At 44.0% G+C, this 16244-nt stretch overlaps 1 protein-coding gene across 5 annotated transcripts in view; it reads right to left on the bottom strand.

Annotated features, from left to right (window-relative positions):
- LOC147028756 (polyhomeotic-like protein 2) overlaps positions 1 to 16244 on the bottom strand; it is a 288124-nt gene that overhangs the window by 71768 nt on the left and 200112 nt on the right. For all 5 annotated transcript variants that reach the window (XM_085879452.1, XM_085879454.1, XM_085879453.1 and 2 more), the window contains 4 exons: positions 11282 to 11510; positions 11121 to 11174; positions 10644 to 10969; positions 10380 to 10508 (listed from right to left, as the gene is read on the bottom strand). In XM_085879452.1, coding sequence (XP_085735578.1) covers positions 10380 to 10508; positions 10644 to 10969; positions 11121 to 11174; positions 11282 to 11510 — 738 coding nt within the window. The remainder of the gene's footprint in view (positions 1 to 10379; positions 10509 to 10643; positions 10970 to 11120; positions 11175 to 11281; positions 11511 to 16244) is intronic.

Here is a 16244-nt window from a genome sequence, read left to right as displayed (position 1 = left end):
TAACGATGAGAACATCATCTGCATAAGCAGAGACAATGAAGGGAACATTACTGCCTGGCACCACAATGCCAGTTAACCATCACCTCATCAGGCTCAAGACACAGGGAATAGAGCTGGCCAGAGAGGGGACATCCTTGCCTTATTTCACTCTCAAAAGGAAAAAGGTGCAAGGAACCATGCCACTTTAATGAGGCACTCTGCAGAAGTTTACAGTGTCCGAAGCATGCCGACACATCTCCTGCCTAACCCGAAGGATAGATAACAAGGTCTCAAAGAGGTAGTCATGGTTCACTCAGTCGAATGCTTTCTCCTGATCCCGTGAAGGAAGCCATTTTGAGTTTTAGTCATGTCCGCATAGTGTATGAAGTCCTTGACAAGAGATATATTGTCATATATTGTTCTGCCGGGGACAGCATATGACTGGTCAGGGAACACTAGTTTTGGCAACACAGGTCTTTGTGATTTGACAACATTTTTGCCATTATTTTATAGTCGATGCATAGCAGGGAAACTGGCCAGTAATTTCTCATGTCTCTCAAATCTCATGTCTCCTTAGGAATCAGAGGCAAAGTTGCTCGCCGCCAAGACCGTGGCATTCGGCCTGTATCACATGCCTCCTTGGCTACACTTAAGTAATCAAGCCGAATCAATTCCCATACTTTGTTGTCAAACTCACAAGATAGGCCATCAATTCCAGGGGACTTATCTAACGATAGATTTTGTAGAGCCTTTGTCAATTCCTCCAGAGACAAAGGAGCCTCGAGATTGTTCTCGATCTGCTGGGGTAGCCACAATGAGGCCATTCCACAAAGTACCACAAGCATTAGCGTCTGCTCTTTTCCCTGAGTACAGCTGAGCATAAAAGGCTCTAATTCGTTCATGAGCACTCCTGCAATCAATGAGTAAAGAGCCATCTTCTGCCAGAACACCGCATAGAGTTTTAGATTGACTTTTGCGCTTTTCCAAAGCCTTAAGATAGCTCAGCGAATATTCCTCTTCGAAAAGTAACTGCAACCGTGAGTGCACATATGCTCACTGGGTCCTCACACTGCTGCACACTTTCAGGGTGTTCTTCTTTTCTTCGTAAGAATGTAATTCAGCAGGAGTGAGTGTTGGCAGGCGACGCTTAAGATGCAACAGCTCCTCTTCTAGCCTCTTGATCTCTATCCCCAGGGTTTTACTTGTTCCACATGAATACTCCTGGCACAACAATTTCAACCTTACCTTCCCCACATCCCACCAGAGTCCAAACGAGCAGAAATCTCCTTTTCTGTTTCTCCAAGCTTGCCAAAAGTTGCGAAACACTGAAAGAAAAGCTTAATCTTGAATTAAGGCATTGTTTAAGTGCCAGAGACCAGCACCGTGTCTTGTCTTAGCCAGAGAAAGCTTTATCCAGGCCAGATTATGATCTGTAAAATGTGAAAATTTGATATTGCAGTCACTGACATTCCTGCACCAACGGTGAGACAGATAGATTCTGTCCTGTCGAGATTGCGAGATATGGCCACTCCTGATAGTGGTGTATGTAAAAGTTGTGTCAGTGGGTGCTATATGTGCCAAATGTCTCTCAGGTTTAATTGCGTTATCATATCTTGTAACACTTTAGCAGAGGGACTGTGTGGCTTTTGACCCACTCAATCGAGGGAGGGATTGAGAGTGCAGTTGAAGTCCCCTCCAATAATTACATATTCTTCGTCAAGCAAGGTGAGCATAAATCTCCACGTGTGGTCGAAGAAACCCACTCTCCCAGCTCCCACACATGGTGCACAGACATTCACAAGGTTGATAACATCTTCACATCGTATTTTCACATGTAACAAATGACCTAAACTGACTTCATTTATCACGTGCATCAGGTTTAAAAGATGATGAGAAGAGGATAGCTACCCCACAAGATGTATCCGTTAGGACACTGAAATATACCGATACTTGCCATCGGCTTCTCCATCAGAAAGCAACTTCTTAAGTTGTGTGGGTTTCTTGGAGAACGGCAACTCCAAGTTTCTCTTTAAAACAGAGGGAGAATACCTGATGCACCCAGAATGCATCTTTATATTCATTGACATCCAATGATCCCAGATGAATATCTATTGCAATTATGTAAATTAAAGTTCTATGTTTTTATAGGGTATAAAGACCTCACCTGAGTCAGTCCATGCTTAGACCCATAGATCAACAGCTTTGACATGAAATTTCTGACTCTGACTTGTTCAGCAAAGCCTGGAGTCTTGCTTTTGTGTCCTTCTCTTCTCAGTAAATACAGGGAATGCACGAGTAATTTATAGTCTTTCCACCGTTTTAAGGCAGTTTCAACTATCTTCCTGCTGTGTAAACCTTTTTCAAGGTAACTCTAAAATGTAATTGTCAGGAATACAAGAAAGATGCCCGAAGGGCAGTTCTGACTCAAAGGTCATCATCGCTCCTTGATCTCCTTCCCGTCACCAATGCTTCCCTTGTCTTCACTGCCTGGGATCTCAATGTCTCTCCCCTTTGTTATCGCTTCACTGTGTGCCAAATCCTCTACCTTATCATTACTTAAAACAGGCTTAGCACAGGCTTCTGGCAACACAGATGAAACTTCCACAGTTATTGCTGCCTCACTAGGCAAAACTCTAGGAATTAAAGATACTACATCCAAGGGGATGCAGAGTTCATCTGCTTGAGGTGTTTTTGTAAAGGTGTGCCTGTTTACTTCTCTCTCTGCACATGTTGTGGATGCAGAGGAACCACCCAATACCTCAATCAGTACAGGCGATGCATCAGATGCCATCTCAGTCTCCTTTGACTCTGCCAAGTCAGGAGATATCACTGAGTCCGTTGTCACTATCATACTGAGTTTAGTTATGGATACTTTATCACTGTTCACTCTTTGGCAGGTCACTGGCTGCATTTGGCAGCTGATCACATTCATGACCTGTTTCCTGAGGAACAGTAACTACCCCTTCTTCCACTTTTTCAGGTTGAGTAACCAACTTTAGATTTTCCAGAGCACCTGACTTTGTGGATCGTTTTGCCATGTCCTTATCTGGTGTATCGTCACAAGTATCAACATGGTCACCCTCCCTCTCATCTTCAGGTTGTGATTTTCTCTTCTGAGATCTTTTCCCTTTCCCACACTTTGCCATCCAGGGTAAGCCAGGGCTTTACCATCCAAGGTAAGCCAGGGACAGGACACAGCACAGAAGCTTCTGGAGTAATAATTTCCTCTTCCTTCGACTTTTCTGAGCAACGAGGAGCAGGTTCCCCTTTACGGATATCTGGATTGCCGCTCACATCTTCCTTTGGCTGTTCATGGCCTCGAGGAGTAGACACTTCTTTTAAAAAGGTGGGGCAGTCTGCTCTCAAGTGATCCTTTGCCTTACCAACATAACAATAACAACAAGGTTCATTCGTCATGTAAAACACCATGTAGTTCCTGTCTTCAAATGGAATAACAAAGGATCCCTCCAATTCCATGTCCTTATTCAGGTCAATAGAAACTTGTCTTTTAAAAGACAATATATGATGTAGGGCAGGCTCACGACATCCTTGAGGTCGGGGTCTAATGGGTGATCTCAGCACCCCCAATCACTCCAAGAATGGCACAGCTGCATGATCGGAAACAATAGGAGGTATGTTGTAGAGGACGATCCGTATACCAAGGCTCGAAAGAGGCTTCACTTGGACAAATAACCCTCCGATAACAATGCCGTCCTCAATCATCATATTTGCTGCAGCCTCAGATTTAAGGAAGAACACAGCTCTTCCATACATTTTCGAGGTTGCAACTATTGCTGATGAACTAACAACATTAGCAATTTCACTCACATCTGCTTCAATTTTGGTAGTTTGTCCCATCTCGCATCTCACACCATGTTTCCTCTTCAAGGACTGAAACGGGTGCACTGTGCTGTTTACACCTGCACCAGAAGTGGTCGCAGTAACTATGGCCCAATCGCGATTCATAGGCATGACTGAAAAAAAACAATAATACTCTCTTATGAGCAAAAGTCACAAAAACACATTATTAATCAAATAACACTCTCACCAGCTCACCAAAGTGTGCAAATTTTGCACAGGAAATGGTAATTAAACCAAAAACAATGGGATAACAATGTATCTTACTGATAACGCCACGGCCCGGGCGTTACTAGTCCCATGGGCACGCCACATGCTGCGGCTAGGCCTGAACACAAAAAGCCTAATTAAATGGAACAGAACGTGAACATAAAATAACTAAATGAACCAACTCGGTTCAGTTAACCAAAAATACAAAATAAAATAGAGGAAGATGAAGAGGAATGGTTGATAGTAGAATCACTCAAGGAGCAGCAAAATGACATGGAGATGGAGGAAGAGGAGGAGGAGGAGTAGTAGTAGTAGTAGCAGTAGTAGTAGTAGTAGAAATGGTTTTCCACGAGAGGGAAGACCCTCTCGTGGACAGGCCCCCGCTGCTCCTATGGTTGGCAGCGAGTGTCCCGGAAGCAGCGGGGGAAGAGAGTGGTATTTCTATATGTGGAAGAATTGTGTGCTTAGCTGGTGGGTTGCCCAGCTCGCTTAGATGGCACAGCAGTGGTATGGTTCACCAGAGGACCTGGGTTTGATTGCTGGCCTGGGCATGTAATTTCTCCACATATACTTGTGTAATGGTATTATTCAACCGAACGTAAAGATTCAAACATAGAAAAAAAAAATGGCTGCAAAATAGTACATTGTTATATAATTAAATTGCGTACCAATTAACATGCAGACAAAAGGGACATTATAACAAGGGACAGATGAGTTCACAAATGGATATGACCACTGCAAACCAAAAATTTATTTTAAAATAATAGCTTTGTGTTTTTGTTTGACTGTGGCCCAATTAAGCCTCAGGATTGATTTAACTTCACAAATAAAGGCTTTTAGCCCATATAATAAATATATTGGTGAAAACCTGGATGATAGACAATTATTGATTTAAAAGCTCATTAGAAACATGATTATTACATTCATTTTATGAGTATGTATTCCATGTTTAGTATCAATTATACCCATGTATGAGTACTAATTGCCTTGATTGAAGCTTGTGTGGTTACAAACATGAGCCCCATGGACATGCATATAAGGTCCATGGGGACATACTTGATACAGCTCTGTATTCATATTGCTGCTTAAACTAATAGCTAACAACATAATTATGCTTTTAAATGCTTGTAAAAGGTATAAAGTCTATTGCAAAGCATTGTACTTAACTAAAGTTGTTTTGTCACCATATATGGAGTTGTTCACCAAGAAGGATCATAGGTAAAATATCTAACCCAGAGTTGAGGAAAATTAAAGTGTTTTTGTATTAAGTCCTTGTTGTGAGGAAGCAGCCGACACATTTGTCTTAGACAATTGCAACATATGAGGGAGCCATCTGTCCTGTGAATGAGTGGGAGATGAATTCCCAGGCTCGCACATTGTGACCGGTGTTCCATGCTTGCACACAAACCATATATGGTGTTCTGCTAATTAAGAGACTGAGGAACATTGAGTGATATGGAGTTTTGCGAAGATAACATGTACTGTTCTTTGTTCTACCCATGCCCCTCTTTCCCCTTTTCTATGAAAATAAATTTGCAATAAAAATCTAGGCTTGTAAACACAACTCTGAGAGAAGGAAATTCACAACAGCTCATCTTGGTGTTGCTCTGAATTTGTTTCTTCCCGTGTACACATGAATAAATAGTTGAACTCGCATTGGACTTACTGGAGTGACTGACGTTCGACTCCACTGGAGGTTCGAGTAATTCCATGCCAATAGCCTCCTCCATTCGCAGATCTTAATATCATTTAAATGCAATGGGACGATGGTTAGAAGAGTGAAGATAGAAGGGTAAGATGGTTCATGAGGAATAAAATAAAATAAAGTTATGCAATAGAATGCCGAGAGAATGTGCAATTATGATCGTAAAGAAGACGGGCTATTGTGATGAGAAGAGTTTTAAGTTAAAAAATAAATAAATCAGTCATCCTGGTGTATGCAGTCTTTCCGAGAGACGTTAACCAGTGTCCCAACTGTTAGCATTAGTTGATGGCCATTAAAGATCCCACGGTGTCTTTCGCGAAAAGGAAGCGAGATATTGCTGATACCCTGGCTAAATTACAAATCCCTTCACCCAGAGTCGAGTATCCTTCGTCAAATCGGTGACCTGTCCAAGATTGTAACCCATGCCAATATAGATTTGGCAAGAACAAATGCTGTGCAATGAGTATGGCACAATATACACACATCGGAGATTGGGTCTCATCTATAATAATAATAATAAATGTCAGAGGGTGTGTCAGTCAGTCAGTCAGTGTGTCTCCTCCATAACTCTAAAACCATGAAATCAAGCAGCTCCAAACTTTGCATGCATACTGAGGGAACTCCAAGGAAGTGCTTAAAGGAAAATTGGGTGTTTGGGTAAATTTAAACACTCATTTGAAGATAATTTAGGGGGTGCTCATCACAAAAACCAAAAAAAGCTTTACCAAGATGGTGGTGTACCATCTTGGTCAGCCTTCTGTCATATCGCCAGGTTCTTAAGCTCCCATTTTGTTCGGCCTGGTTAAAAATCCCTTGACTTGGAACAGGCCGCAATGGTTTCTTCACGAGAAAGCGCTCCAATTTTATTTTTCACTTTCCTCACTCACATCATCGAATGCCTGATCTTCATACCAACAAATCACTGTGCACATCACTTTTGTAGGTGGTGTAGTTTTCAAATTAGGAGCTTGGAGCGATTTCATGCATTTCTGATGTCATTTTCCATGATGGACTGTCACAGACTAGTTGAAGTATAAAATGAAAATATAATTGGGCTTTGAGGATCAGATCTCATGGACTAAATAAGTGTCAAAATCTGGAGTGAATTCTGAAAATGTTAATAAATTAGCAACGTTTTTTTTTTTTGCAGGTGTGTCCCATTATCAATAAACTTGTTATCTATCACTTGCCAAGCCAGTGTTCCTTATAATGTGTTTCATTTGAGTGCTTGCTTGAGTGCTTAAGGCACAAGGCAAGACTCTACAAGCTGCTTGGTTGTTTATTTGCAAGCTATGGTGATACATGGCAAAAGTACCTGCAATGTGTCTCTGCAAAATACAACCAAAAATACATCGATCGACTGACAAAGTTCAGACACCACCGTTCTGCGTTGACGGTGTTGTGCGCTGCATCGGGCGGTGCTTCGCCCCCTGAAAATGTTGTGCCGTTTTTTTTCCTTTTTACACGACAATTCCACAAAAGCTGCTGGGTTGTTCATTTGCAAACGATGGAATAAATTACTTAAAAGTTCCTTCTTTTACTGCTGTTATTTCTGGACACCTCACAGCTCTGAAAAAGCCATAAATCTTAAGAAGAAGAAGAAGAAGATCCCCCAACCTTCATATTTTGCAAAGTGATGGGTGGTATTTTGAGAAAGACCTGCAAAGTGCGTCTCCACGGTGTTCACACACGTCTTTTAACGATGTGGCAAGGTGAAGTGAGTGACAGAGTGAGCGACGCCGCAGGGTCCAGGGTGAGCGACACCGCGGGGTCCGGGGTGAGCGACGCCGCAGGTTACGAGGTGAGCGACGCCGCGGGGTCCGAGGTGAGCGACTTCGCGGGGTCCGAGGTGAGCGACGCCGCGGGGTCCGAGGTGAGCGACGCCGCGGGGTCCGAGGTGAGCGACGCCGCGGGGTCCGAGGTGAGCGACGCCGCGGGGTCCGAGGTGAGCGACGCCGCGGGGTCCGAGGTGAGCGACGCCGCTGGGTCCGAGGTGAGCGACGCCGCGGGGTCCGAGGTGAGCGACGCCGCGGGGTCCGAGGTGAGCGACGCCGCGGGGTCCGAGGTGAGCGACGCCGCGGGGTCCGAGGTGAGCGACGCCACGGGGTCCGAGGAGAGCGACGCCGCGGGGTCTGAGGTGAGCGACGCCACGGGGTCCGAGGAGAGCGACGCCGCGGGGTCCAAGGTGAGCGACGGCGCGGGGGTCCGACGTGAGCGACGCCACGAGGTCCGAGGTGAGCGACGCCGCGAGGTCCGAGTGAGCGACGTCGCGATGTCCGAGTGAGCGACTTTAATATACGCCCTGCGAAAATTCCTTTGTGGAAGGAGGGAGGCGAAGGTGTAGGTGGGAGGAGGAAGGAGAAAAGGAGTGGGTTGGAGGAGGGACGGTAAGGGGTAGGATGAGGGAAGGAGGGTAAGGGGTGGGGTGAGGGAGGGAGGATAAGGGGTGGGATGAGGGAGGGAGGGTAAGGGGTGGGAGTCTGGAGGGTGGGGTTTGGGTGGAAGCAGGGAGGGGGAGGGGTGGGGCGGGAGTCTGGAGGGAGGGATGGGAAGGGGTGAGGTTGAGGTTCGGAGGGCGTGAGCTGGTATGAGCAAGCGATAGGGTGGGATGAGGGAGAGAAAGGACGGGATAGGGTGGGGTTTGGGTGGAAGGAGGGAGGGGAGGGGTGGGGCGGGAGTCTGGAGGGAGGGATGGGAAGGGGTGAGGTTGAGGTTCGGAGGGGGTGAGGTGGTATGAGGAAGGGATAGGGTGGGATGAGGGAGAGAAAGGAAGGGATAGGGTGGGATGAGGGAGAGAGGGGAAGGGGCAGGAGGAGGGACCCAACGTTGCCCGACGTCAGGTACCTTTGCTAGTTATGTAATAAACAGCATGCAACACAGTCTTGAGCCATTTTTGATGTTTAACCAATAGAGATCCATAGGCTCTTATATTATAGTCCCTGTATTCCTTTCACAACCATTTTTCAGACGTGTGCCATTGCAAGTAGTGGGAAGGAGCATAAATCTGTAGGCATGACAATCTTGATTGACTTCGCAATTGGCGTGACGTGGTGTGTTTTTGAAAGTGAATGAACGGTTGCATGTCAATGACTACACACATACTTCCGAGGCAGTGACATGGCGCTGCACCTCCCCAACGCCCAACTATGCCTTGACTACCTGAATTGTGAGGTGTCTCAACAAGATGGTTGTGCAATTTGCAAGAGCAGGTGCAGGTGCAGTTTTGTCTGAATATGCATGGTGTTCCCTGTTATGTAGGTGAGCTTGCAATGTACGGTGAAGCAGCAAACAAACCTTGTGTGGTGGGATTGAAAAGTGGCGCATGAGCTGTCGCGATTGCATGTTCTGTCCTTAAATTGCGCCCTCCACCATTCTGTTTTGCAGCCTATATAATAGGTGTTTATTGTACAAATAGGCCAATTGTTTCACCAATTATAGCACCTTCCTGGCCTTAAGCATGCTTAATAAGCTTGCTATCCAATTTCAAACGTTTCATTGGGCATGGTATTCAGGATGAGAGCCATCTCTCAAGCTGGATTCGTTGGACTTTTTTCTTCTTTTTTTGAAATTTTTATCTATGGTCAAGACTCATGGAAGACAAAAACTGCTGCTCCAACAATCAGTCAGGAAAAATGCTCAGTTTGTGAGTAGATTGTACACAATGATGTGCTATTTCTCCGTATCACCCTAACTCGCCATGTTTTTCTGTGTATTTTTTTTTCCAATCTTTGTTATTAATTCCTGACAGCTTCACCAACCAGAATCCTACACATGGTGCAATAGACCATTCCAGATGTGTTGCCAATTGTAATATCAAGTTGTAATTTGTAATAATGTTGCAAACTGTGCCGAGGTTTATATACTACACTATGATGTGCATTGCAAATTATTCTGAAAATTATTTCTGAAAGGCTCGGATAACATGTAAGCATCCCCCCCGCCCCCCCACCACCCCCACCCCCGATAATGTCCACTGTCTTTCAATTTGTCACCCTTGATTTTCCAAAGCATGAGAGTAAGTTCCAGTGATATCCATTCTCAAATTAATTGAAAGGTATGTTCTTAATTCATTGTTCGGGTCCCAGAGGGCTGCTTTCTTGGGTAAAAAGAAAAATACGTTTAAATATTCATCAAAATAAAGTCTTGGAAAAAATTTGGTTGATCAAATAACCAACTACCACAACTCTTGATCAAAAAAAATATCGGCAATTAAACAAATTTATTTCATATACAACACGATGAAATTTTATAAATGATTTACACAATCATATTTCAGTCATGCACAATTCTGAAGCTAAAGACACTATCAATATAAAATAGGAGCTTGATTACCCCCAAGCTCCCAGCAACTCCTATCCAAAATAACCCCAATGTTTTATAGCCACAAATCTAAACAAAATTGCCATTTACAACTATGAAACATGAAGTGGAAATTCAAAAGTAGTAAACAAGTTAAAATAGCAATAACAATGCAAAAAAAGAAGAAATAATTCACTGCATCCTAAAGCTTGAGTCAAATCCTTTATATTGTTTGTGATTAATACTACTTTGATGACTCCAACTTATAAATAACCTGATAATACAAAATATGAGCAGTGCATGGTGTGCTATGATGCCAGGACAATACCTTATAGTGAGCACCAGTTGCTGGAGTCCCTGAGCCAGAATGCAGAGAGCTGACGGCTGTTGCAGCCACCGACAAGCTGCCGTTAGCAAGGGCGGAAGAGGTGACAGCCAACGCAAACGGCTGGACCACCTACAAAATAATTACAAATGAGTTGAGATCATAAGAGTACTTGTTGCACTGCATAGGTGATCAATATGTTACAAGGTCCAAAACTACTGCTCCAACATTCGGGCAATAAAACCGTTCGAGTACATTTGCACTTACCTGTCCAGGGGCAGATAAAGCTATGAGACCAGCGGCTGCACCTTTTGCTGCAGCTGATGTACTCTGGTCAGATAACGTTAGTCCAGCACCACCAACCAGGCCAGATCTAGGAATGGCCGATGCCGATCCAATCAGAACAGATTGGTTCCCTGACATACACGGTCCAGAACCCTGAGACATGGTCATTGTTGCAGCCGAAGAATAGCTGCTCGATTGTGTCAACTGTTTATGCTGTCCGGTTGCAGAGGAAAGTTGGCTTGAGACTGGCTGACTGATTTTGCCTGATGCAGATGCGAGATGGTGGACTTGGTTTTGAAGGTAAGAGGCTGCCAGGGACACGATGGTATGTGACTTGATATGATCTTCACAAGGTTTTCAAATAATAATTTTGGTTTTATTACAACAAAAACAACACTGAAAAATATGACGTTGGCATAGTTCATGTAAGAAGTGGTTTATGAAAGGACCAGTCTTTACCTGAGCCAACATGCATCATACCCCGTTCACCTGCATTTAGCAACCATTGAGAACCTGGTGGGATATCGCATAGGCCAACAACAAAAATTATTCTCGGATTTGCACAATTTATTCGAGAGTGAGCAGTTCCAAATTCTAATCGATTGTGCACATGTCCATACCTGGAAGGACTGTGGCAGTAGCAGAGCCACGTGAAGCCCCAATGGTGCCGGTCCCTTGCTGTTCCCCCTTCTTTAACTGCTCAGCTGGATTCAGCGGCACAGTCTCCCCAATTCCCACATTCCCTTTGGGAGAGGCCAATAGCTTCCCAGATGCTGGAGCACCAGTCTTCAGAGCAAGGCTGACCGACGTCAAGCCAGATGTCTGAGCACCTTTTCCCAAAGTCTGCACCTTGGGAACAAACAGTGAAGATGCAATGCACAAGTTACACCTTCAGAGAAGTCGGTATCTACATTAGTTACAAACCCAACACACAAGTTTTAGCTTTTCAGTCTGGCGAAGATGTGGCAGCATAACTAAAGCAGTCAGATTGCATTGACATCAATTATCAGCAAAAGCTGCACCTTTAAGAAATTATGGAAGCATCACATTTTATGCATCCAACTGGAATGAAAACGTGCAAAATCAATAAGCAGCCTTTTAACAAAAGCTTTCACCTCTCACTACTCTGACAATGAGCAAGCCAACCCTTAATGTTGTTGAGCAGCAAACATGATTACAAGGCACTTGTATTTTGGAACAAGAATGCTGGAACGAGCTACATTTTTCCACAAACGGAATGAAATTCAAAGGCTCAAGACATGATGATTAAACCCAAATGGTACTTCCATTTGTAAGGATGATAGACACGAGCCAAAAATTGTTTACAAATTTTGTTTTCGCATTATCGTCAACCATCCTGAATATGTCTTCTTTCACTACCTTTCATACATTATTGTTATTCACATTATTACACTTTGAAACAAGTTTTAATTGCGAACATACCCCGTGGGAGTTCATTCGTACAACTTTCAGGTGAGCGATAGCACGGACGACAGATAGTTTTGAAATTTGGTAAGATTTTCATCGCATCAGAAAAAGAAACCAGAACACCTCACAAGAGTGAGGCAAGTTTCATCACCATTTGCGACTTCATTTTGCCCAACGCATTGAATTTTTTTTTCATAACAATTTAAAGAAAATGGGCCAAAAGGGCCGTTTCTCAGCCCAAAGGGACGGAATCGCACTTTGGGCTCAGTTAATGCCTGTGGAATGGTCTCCAGAATATACCTGTCAAGTTTAGTTAGGTTCCGTTTACGAACAACCGAGAAATAGCAATTTTTTTTTAAAAAATGGGCCGAGAGGGCCGTTTGTCGGCCCAAAGGCCATGATCTCACACTAGGCTCAGTTAATGCCTGTAGAGTGACCTCAAGAATATACTTGTCAAATTTGGTCCGGTTTCTTTCACGAATAACTGAGAAATCGCAATTTTAAGAAAATGGCCGGAAAGGACCGTTTCTCGGCCCAAAGGGCCGAAATCGCACTTTGGGCTCAGTTACTGCCTGGGGGATGGTCTCTGGAATATACCTGTCAAGTTTGGTTCAGTTCTGTTCACTAATAACCTCAAAATAACAATTTTAAGAAAATGGGCCAAAATGGGCCATTCCCTCGGCCCGAAGGCCGCAATCACATTTTGGGCTCAGTTAATGCCTGCACATACGTGTCTCGTATATGCCTGTCAATTTTCATCGAATTCTGTTCACGAATAATGGAGAAATAGACGGTCAAATGAACTGTACATAAGAAAAGAGAGAACACGAGCGGCGCTTCGACCCCGTGGGGTAAAAATGCTGTTAAAATCGGCTATAAATCAAGTGTTGCAAAAATACCAAGGGAGCAAATAGAGTTGAGTCTGGAGTTTTCCTCTTTCCTTTTGTTCATGTGACTGATTAGTTTAAAGAAGACCCGAGCTTGGAGCTAGCCAAAAGCCAGCAACTGAATTTGTAAGACAAATTGCAGTTTCTTAATGTTTTGTAAATTTTCCGTTCATGTTGTAATAACCTGCAGGGAATCCAATTCCATATACAGGCTTATTCTCAAATGACACACTAAATATGGCAACGGAATGTATCGAGATGTCAAGTGTTGTGGACTGAGGCCTAATCAAAGTTGTGGTTTAAATTTTCCGTTGTCCCAAATAATTTTCTGGCATGAACAAGATTTATTGGTATTGCACCTTGAGGTTTGAGGGTCGCAAGTTTGTTTATGCTCCCTTTAGAAAAGATAAATGGCAGGCTGTTTTGGGTTTTTCTTCCTTCCGTTGCCTAAAGCACACAAGGGGCTCAGACATACATTAGTAATCAAACATTTAATCAAGGAATCATTAGAGATGTGATCATGCGGGTGCACTGTACAGGTTTGCATTCATTTCTCTCAATGTGGGGGGGGGGGGGGTTCACCAAAATATACCTTTCGTTGTATACCATGACAAAATAAGTGGTCCAGCAAATGAAATTTAATAAGCAGGATGTGGATGTGACATGGGCTTGATGAACACAGGCTATTCAGCATAAATTTACAAACTGTGCAATCGCTTGTTGGAGGACAAAGTACTCAAGGCTGACTCGGACATGAGCCAGACTTGCCAAAATGCCTCTAGACATGAACCTTCAGACACAAGTCTAAACATGAGAAAGTTGCACACTTTAAAGGGCACAGAAAATGAGACTGAAATGAGAAGAGGAAAAAAAGATTAGCAAACCGATGATGGGGAAAAAAATGAAGATGAAAAATTGTGGTAAAAGAAAAAAAAAAAAGGCTCATCAGAAAAAGGATGGGAAACACAAGGGAGGATTCGCCATGAAGGCAAAAAAATAATAGAAAGAAAAGCAGTGGCTTTCAGCTGAACAGTTTTAATATAAATCACACCAACAACAAATGTATTGGGACACTGCAGATTGCATTCATGATCTTGCATTTCAAATTATCCAACAGTTTGGTTTGCTGAAAATTGCTTTTCTGGCATGCTTTTGCATATTCTTCCTCTGTGGGCTTCCAAAGATAAACAAGGCAAGTTTAAACAAAATACCAGTGACAAGATCACGAATAATTAATAGATGCAAGTTAAAACAAAATACTGTATGTATGTAGATACATATACAATTTATACATATACAGTGCCTCAAGAAAGTTTACACCCTTTTCAAAATTTTCAGCTTTTGGTGCCTCATAGCTTGGAATTAAATTGCATTGAATCAGACTTTTTCCACCTTTATTTACACATCGTAACCCACAACTTCCAGGTGAAAAACAAATTCTACAAATTTCAGAAGATTAATTAAAAATACAAAACCAGAATATGTTGGTTGGATAAGTGTCCACCCCCCTGAGTTAATACTTGGTGGAAGCACCTTTGACAGCAATTACAGCTGTGAGTCTGTTGGGATAGGTCTCTACCAACTTTGCACACCTTGATTGGGAAATATTTGCCCATTCTTCTGCATAAAACTGTTCAAGCTGTCAAGTTGTGTGGGTAGCATATATGGACAACAATGTTCAAGTCATTCCACAAATTTTCGATTAGATTTAGTTTGGGGTTCTGACTGGGCCACTCAAGGGCATTTATCTTTTTGCAGTGTAGCTATGGCTGTGTGCTTCACATCATCATGCTGAACGGTGAACTTCCATCCCAGTTTCAGCTTACTTGTAGTGGGCAGTAGGTTTTCCGATAAAACTTTTCTCTATTTTGCTCCATCCATTTTCCCTTCGAACCTAACAAGTGCCCAGGTCGCTGCTGATGAGAAACATCCCCATAACATGATGCTGCCACCACCATGTTTCACAGTAGGGATGGTGTTCTTTGGGTGATGTGCTGTGTTGGGTTTGCGCCAAACATACCATTTTGCATTTAGGCCAAAAACTTCCATCTTGGTTTCGTCAGAACACAAAACTTTTTGCCACATGGCTTCAGAATCTCGGGAGTGGTTTATTGCATACCTCAAATGGGACTCAAGGTGGGCTTTTTTTTAGTAATGGCTTCCTTCTTGCCATTCTACTGTACAGGCCAGACTTGTAGGTCAGGTCAGGTATGGGAGCATGTGCCAGAACAGCGCGTCGCTGCGTCCACTTTCCGCCGGTACTCCAGGGGCATCCGTCTGGCCATCCCCCAGGCAGATGCCAGGCCCATCCCCATCTCCTTGAGATGATGGTCAACCTGCTGCAACCATGAGGCATGTGGTCGGCCCACTGGCCTCCTCCACTCATGAGACTCCCTCGCTGACAGAATCTGGTGAGCAGGATCAGCGTCAGGAAAACGAGCCACATGTCCATAGAGCCGCAAATGACGCTCACAGACTATGCAGGTAACAAATCTCATCCGAGTCTCTCTCAGCAACCGCTCGTTGGACACAAAATCCGACCAGCGATAGCCAAGGATTCTCCGAAGAGACCTGGTACCAAAGGAATTAAGTCTCCGTCTCAGATTCTTGGTCAGAGTCCAAGTCTCGCATCCATAGAGCAAGACTGGAAGTACCAAGGACCTGAAGACTCGGACTTTCATCCTCCCGCACAGGTACCGGCAGCGCCACACCCCATGATCCAGTGAATCCATGACTCCCCAGGCCCGACCCAGACGTCTATTGACCTCTGACTCACAGCCAGCAGAGACATGAATATCACTGCCAAGGTAAGTGAATCTCTCCACGACCTCAACATCCTCAACACAAACAGACACAGACAGGACAGCAGCATCCAAGATGTCACCGAAAGCCTGGATCTTAGTTTTGACCCAAGAAACCCGTAATCCCAGCGGCTCCGACTCCTCTTTCAGCACCTCGAGGGCCCCCAAAAGGATGTCTAAAGTCTCCGCAAAGATGACTGCATCATCTGCAAAATCAAGGTCCGAGATCTTGACATTCCCAAACGATGCACCACAGCTTGATCTCTCCGACATCCTCCCTAAAATCCAGTCCATACAAGTGCTGAAAAGTGTGGGGGCCAGTACACACCCCTGACGAACTCCAGTAACAACTGGAAATAAGTCAGAGATGGTACCACCACACTTCACAGCACTCTCAGTACCAGAGTAGAGTTCAGACATCAGATCGATCAGTTTTGGTGGCACCCCACGAAGACCAAGAATCCTCC

The sequence above is a fragment of the Eptatretus burgeri genome, chromosome 4, assembly GCF_056783735.1.
Source record: "Eptatretus burgeri isolate ZD-2024b chromosome 4, Ebu_testis_v1, whole genome shotgun sequence".
Classification (NCBI taxonomy): Eukaryota; Metazoa; Chordata; class Myxini; order Myxiniformes; family Myxinidae; genus Eptatretus; species Eptatretus burgeri.
This window is presented reverse-complemented; position numbering and strand designations above follow the sequence as displayed.